Source organism: Uloborus diversus, chromosome 9 (genome assembly GCF_026930045.1).
Source record: "Uloborus diversus isolate 005 chromosome 9, Udiv.v.3.1, whole genome shotgun sequence".
Classification (NCBI taxonomy): domain Eukaryota; kingdom Metazoa; phylum Arthropoda; class Arachnida; order Araneae; family Uloboridae; genus Uloborus; species Uloborus diversus.
In genome coordinates, this window is record NC_072739.1 from 135,349,202 (window position 1) to 135,355,556 (window position 6,355).

General features: G+C 32.1%; 1 protein-coding gene across 1 annotated transcript; it reads right to left on the reverse strand.

Annotated features, from left to right (window-relative positions):
- Positions 1-1,325: 1,325 nt before the first annotated feature.
- Positions 1,326-3,097, reverse strand: LOC129229985 (zinc finger protein 271-like). Its single transcript, XM_054864370.1, has one exon. The coding sequence runs from the start codon at positions 2,974-2,976 to the stop codon at positions 2,020-2,022; it is 957 nt and encodes a 318-aa protein (XP_054720345.1). The 5' UTR covers positions 2,977-3,097; the 3' UTR covers positions 1,326-2,019.
- Between the last annotated feature and the right edge of the window lie 3,258 nt (positions 3,098-6,355).

The window sequence follows — 6,355 nt, forward strand, 5'->3', positions numbered from 1 at the left end:
TGTTCAAGTATCAGAATGGGGTGGCTTCCTCCAGTCAAAAGTAGTACTTTTATCACTGAAATTGATAGAATAAGCAAAAAAAATAATAAATAAATAAATAAATAAATAAATAAATAAAAAATAACTTGGACCCAAAAATACTTCCATTTTCCCAACCGTTATTTTTTAATTAATTTTTTTAAATGTCCGATTTTTCAAACAAGGCGTGGTCTTGATGACGTCACAAATACAAGTGAGTAAAGATGCGAATTAAATATTTTGCTCTGTGAATGTCAACACGAATGGCATTTCATCATTCGTGACGTCACATGACAGAAATGTAAACAATGAAAGCGCCATGATTTAAGTAATTTTTTAAAAATATTAAACAAAAACAAATTATTTAAAAAATGGTCAGATCCTATGTTTTTAAACATGCTCTTTCAGAAAAAAATATGTTTAAAATTTTGGAAACGACCCCATTGTAACATTTGTGCAAAACAATTTTCAAAAACCTAATGAAACGAAAAACACCAATATAAATTAAGAAATGCATAAAATTCGCACTGATGTTAACTAACATATAAGTAGCAATTTAAATTCAAAATCAGATGCAAAACCAAAGATTAAATGTCGCTCATCCGTTTTTTAAAGTGTAACTGAAAATTTTTGAAACATAAAATAAATAGAACAATAAAAAGGAATCCCCACATTTCTGTCGCCACAATTGCAAATGTATTTTACAGTGACGCTGCCTGACGTCACGAAATCCCAGCGCCCTGATTGGTTCCTTCGTAACTTGCCCAGAATTAAATTCAATTTTTTGCTAGCGGAGGAAAAAGTTTGCCCCCATACGAGCAACTGCGAATTTCCATAGCACACGAGAATTTTGGAGCAATCGTTTGTGGAAGTGAGTAGAAAAACCAGTTCCGGATAGCGTTACGGTTGCAATTGCGGTTGCGATGTCCTGTAATTTCTCTCGTGTGATATCCCCTTAATGGACACCCCTCAAAGGCAGACACCCTTCTTATGCGGACAATTTTTAATTCTCCAGTTCCAATGCAAATTAACATTATTAAACCCCTATCCTGTGGACACCTCTTTATTGTGGACAAAAAGATTTGTCCCGTTAGTGTCCGTATTAGAGGGATTTTACTGAAGTATTTTATTTTTTCTTTAAATTTACCTTTTATTTAATTTACATTATCCAATTGCAAAAAAAATAGAATGCCCTTAGGCTGAAATATAGAAATTCTGGAAGAATATTTTGTGCAGATTCTATTTGAATAGAATATTATATATAGTTAAAAAAGTTTATTCCTTGTAACAAACTACTACATGGATGTTCCAAAATTTTGATAAAGAAACTTACATAAGAAAAAATTAAAAATCAAATAAATTCAATTTAAATATAAAAAAATCATTTTTTTCCAACGTTGATTTGACAGTGTAAAATGCATATATTTCATCTTCCCTTTCTCCCCCTTGAGTCCTATTCAGTACACAGAGGAGCACCATTCTCTGAACGAAAAGAATAAAGATTTAAACTCTACTGCTTGCATCTTGTTCTCTTCATTCTGTGAACATGCGAGTGTTCTTGCCTTTTTACTAAAAAAGTTTTACAGTAGAATAAGACTTTAAAGCAACATGAATGCTTGCACTTTTCATGCATGAGAAATGTTTTTACAGTTCAGACTAACCAGTCTTTGCAGGGAATTTTGGCATCCACCATTCAACTGTTGCGAAACAAAAACATCTTCGATTTATTTTGAAGCAGAGTTCTCGGGGGTCGGGCTATCTGACGGTAAATTTAATGCAGCCAGAAATAATCTGTTCATCTCTTTCTATTGGATACATTGCCAAGCTGTTTTAGGATAAGCATATTATGAGGGACTGTTGCAATAGCAAATCTTCCGCAACGGTAGGTGAGGTTTTGTTTTTGGGAAGATGGAAGAAGTCATGTCGCTTGATATGAATAAGCTTATTGTAACGTACCTTCCAACAGTAAAGTTTTAAACAAACATGGCATACTTGTAACTTTTAGCCATCATGGACTTTCATATGTGCCTTTAAATGATCACTTCGAGAAAATACCTTCATACATTTCTTACATAAAAATGGTTTTTCACCAGTATGCACTCTCAAATGTTTCTTTAAATTAGAAGCACTAGAAAAAGCTTTTGCACAATGCTCACAAGAATATGACTTTTCACCCGTATGAGTTTTTATATGATGTTTCAGGTGATCAGCTCTACTAAATGTCTTTTGACAATATTCACAGAAATGCAGTCTTACACCGGTGTGGGTTCTCAAATGCTTCGTCAAATCGCTACTAACGGAAAAGGCCTTGGAGCAATGAGTGCATGGAAAAGGCTTTTGGCCAGTATGTCGCCTCAAATGTCTTGTTAATTCTGAAGAGGCAAAAAAGGACTTTGAACAATATTGACAAGTAAATGGTTTTTCCCCAGTATGGTATCTCATATGCGTTTTTAAATTTGTGACCTCGGAAAATCTCTTGGAACAATATTTACACAAATACGGTTCATCGCCCGTGTGGACTCGCTCATGACGCTTTAGAGCCGAGGGGTCGGAAAATCCTATCGAACAGAACTTGCACAGTAACGGTTTTTCCCCCGTATGGGTCCTCAAATGCGTCCTTAAATTTCCAGAAAGCGAAAATGTCTTCGGACAATAGTTACACGCATAAGGTTTTTCGCCGGTATGGACTCGCATGTGCGACGTCAAACAAGAAGATTGGGAAAATGCCTTTGCACAATATTCGCATGCAAATGGCTTGAGGCCAGTATGATTATTAATATGTCTCTGTAAATTAGTAGCCGAAGAAAGTGACTTTGCGCAATATGGACACAAATACGGGCCGTCGCCAGTATGAACGCTCAAATGAGCTAGTAAATCTGCAGCTTCAGTAAATGCTACTCCGCAACACTCACATGAAAATTGACTGTCACCATCATCGTCTGTCAGAAAACCTTCCATTGTAGAGAATGAAAGTGAGTTTCAAAAAAAATTATAAGACTGGATTTTTTAAAGGATTGATTTACAAATATCTTCTGTACAAGGTATTGGAACACTATTTTCCTCAGACGGGAAACATGGTTCTTTCCTCAAATGAGAAGTTTTTTTTTTCTTTTTTAGCAACAACAAATATAAATTGATAAAGTTGGCAGGTATAATTCTACGAACTATGACTATGTGTATTCAAAAATAGTACAATGATCTACAGTCAGGTAGCAACTCTGCCTCTTTTGACTAGGAAATACCAGTCTTTAGATGCATAGAATTAAGCACAAACAGAAACTTTCTGTTTTAGTAAATAGAGCTTTGAGGCAGGAAAATATTTCAACAAAGTACAAAATATTTCACGCTCATTAAAAACTATTTACAACAAAAAAAAAAAATCAAGGTATGCTCTTTAGATGCACAGGTGATAAATATTTAAAGTTTCTTCCAATAACACGAAAATGATTGCATTTTTTCTAAGCAAGAATACCTACTTCAAATTTTTGTATGCTTGATGATTTCTGAGGATTTGTGCTCTCAGCATGCAATAGTTTCGCAAATCCACAGTAATTTTCTACTGCTCTTACTTGGTCCAGCTTAACGATACACAACTCTTAAACTTTTAAGGTATAATTTTACCTGGGTAGTCGTCCTTTACATCATTCTTTAAGGAAATTCCTTAAATTGTATTTCTTGATAAATGTAGTTGGGAGTCTCACATCATTCTTATTAAAATCAAAAGTCTTACTCTCCAGGTTAAAAAGAAAGACGACTGAAAAGAAATAAACGAAATTAGAGGAAATAAAAACATAATTTCAAACATAAGAATACTGAGATTTTAAATATTGATCTGGAGAAAATAATTTAACAATGAATAGAGGTGCACATCCAGGGCTGTTCGATTTTCGCTGGGCCAATGTTAAACCACATTAAAAAGGCTGGCTTTTTTAAGAAAAATATTTTGGGGGGTAATTTTTTTGTAATTTAATCAAAATGAAAAATATCTTTGCATCCTTAATACAATTACTGCTCTATTAAAAAAAATTCCATGATACAAGAATAAAAATTTGGCAGTTGTTAAACAACGTCGTTCAGTGCAAAAAAAAAAAAAAAACTTGCTCTATATATTAAGAAATTAGTCTAGTTCAGTGGAATTTAAATGATTATAAACAAATTTTAGTTAAATTCAAAAGATACTATTAGCCATTTTTCCTTTTTACTGTACTAGTATGAATAATCATGTTTCTTTTGTATTCATGTATGTATTCATTTTTTAAATTTCGAACAGAAAGCGCATGCGGAGCAAGTGAAATCAGATACTGTAGCTCGATTAAATCCATTCTTCTTTTGTAACAAGCTTAAAGTATCATTTATTATTATTTTTCTAAAGGGTAACAAATTTAGTTTTTTTTTTGAAAAATTATATATGATTTATCGAAAAACTGCACTAAATCTGCATTTTTTTTCTCACAAAATTCCTAAAAACGGACAAAAATTCCTGGATTGACCCCTGCCCTTATCCTCAAAAAATTGTCAAAAATTAAGTTATACTTCACTCTCTGATTAATATTTCTGCAAACAAAAATACATTAAAAAGGTGAAAAATTAGTCTTCGGCTAAGACTTTTGAAATTTAGCTAACACTTGAAAAATTTGGCTAATTTATTGGCTTGCAAATCGAAACCCTTAGCGCGTTCCCTGCTTACTTTAATCTATTCACCTATTCCGGGCTTCTTCAATCTGAAGAGGAGGCCCTGAAGTTTCTTACTAAGATGGGATTGGCACTAGACCCAAAGCAATGCCCACCTTGTGAGAATTGTGGCCGCCCGACCCATATTCTCAATGATAAGCAACGTCGTTTCCTTTTCCAGTGGGTCTGTTGTAATCGTGACAAAAAGGTATCTCTCTCTTTTTTTTCCAACCCTTTTTAATTTTGTGTTACTCTTGCTACACTATTTATAGATTTCTACAGAAAAAATCATCTTCTTCGAAGGTCTAAAGCTTCCCTTCCAAGAATCCAAAAAAAATTCTGCTATTTTGCACTCATTTTACACTCAAAACAACAAATTACCCATTTTCTAAAATTATCAGGGAAAAAATAATGTATTTCGCTTTGTTTACATCGAAAGACTGGAAAAAAGAAAAAAAAAACTCTAGGGTTTGGCGGCGAAAATTGAAAAAGTCTCCTAGAGTCTATCATATTGTAATTTTCCTGTGCATGTAAGGGTAAAAGATTCAAAACCCGATCAGAATTTTTACATACCCTGGGCACATCGGGGGATATAATTTCGAATCCTGACAAAAAGGCATTCATTTAACTCCTTAGTACGGTGTGTATGGCAATCTTTGAAACAAAAAATTATGTGGTAGCATGTTTGGGTTTTGGACTTTCCAAAACTGGTTTAGGACAGGTGGATTTAACCGGACAAAACTGTCTAAAAGTGTCAGAAACTGTCCAAAACTATGCTAAAGCTAAAGGGGTGTAATCTAAACAATTTGTATTTACTACAATATTTGTAATGCATAAATATTAATGAGGTTTAATTAATGAGTATTTGATAATACTTTTCTCCAAAATGTTCATTTAAAAAATATTTTACTTAAAATAAAATGCCAATAACTCTATCACACAAAAACTTGCTTTTGTAAAGTTCATAGAGTCGTGAAAGGAAATTCACATTGCTACCAAGACAACTAACTTCAGTTACATTTATAACTCAAAGGAATGTTATTAAATGTACAATATTTTTTTAAAAGGCTTCATTTTTTTAATGGTTTTTGCAAAAAAATTTTGCGCAATGTTTTAATGAAAATTATTTTTTAAATCATAGATTAAAGAACAAGAAATTAATGATTAAACACAACTTATATTTTAAAACTTGTGCTATTTTTTTTTAGTTCATATTTTTAATATATTTTGTATTTACAAAAAATTGTCATTTATTGCATTTAAATCAATTATTGCACTATATTTTGAACTTTCGTTCGACACATGCATAGATGTCGAAAAATTTGGTTTATGGAAACAAAAAAGAGAAAAAACTCATGCATACAAATTGAAACATTTAATGAAGAATTTAATTTCTACATAACTAGATTAAAATCTGCTGTATATATAAGCTATATATATATATACAGGGGTCTGTCCAGGATTTTTCACAGGGTCCGTTTTTTGTGAAAAATTAAATAATTTTGTGAAAAATGAATAAATTTTGTGAAAAATAATTAATTTTGCAAAAAAAAAAAAAAAAAAGAAAGAAAAAAAAAAGAATTTTTTTTTTGTTAAAACGAAATTTTATAATTTAGAGATGGCACAAACTGCATCAATTAAACTTAAAGTTGAGTGTTTTCCTCTT

Bases quoted from the DNA above. Each gene is read 5' to 3' on its own strand.
- LOC129229985 (XM_054864370.1), bottom strand. From the start codon at position 2,976: ATGGAAGGTTTTCTGACAGACGATGATGGTGACAGTCAATTTTCATGT.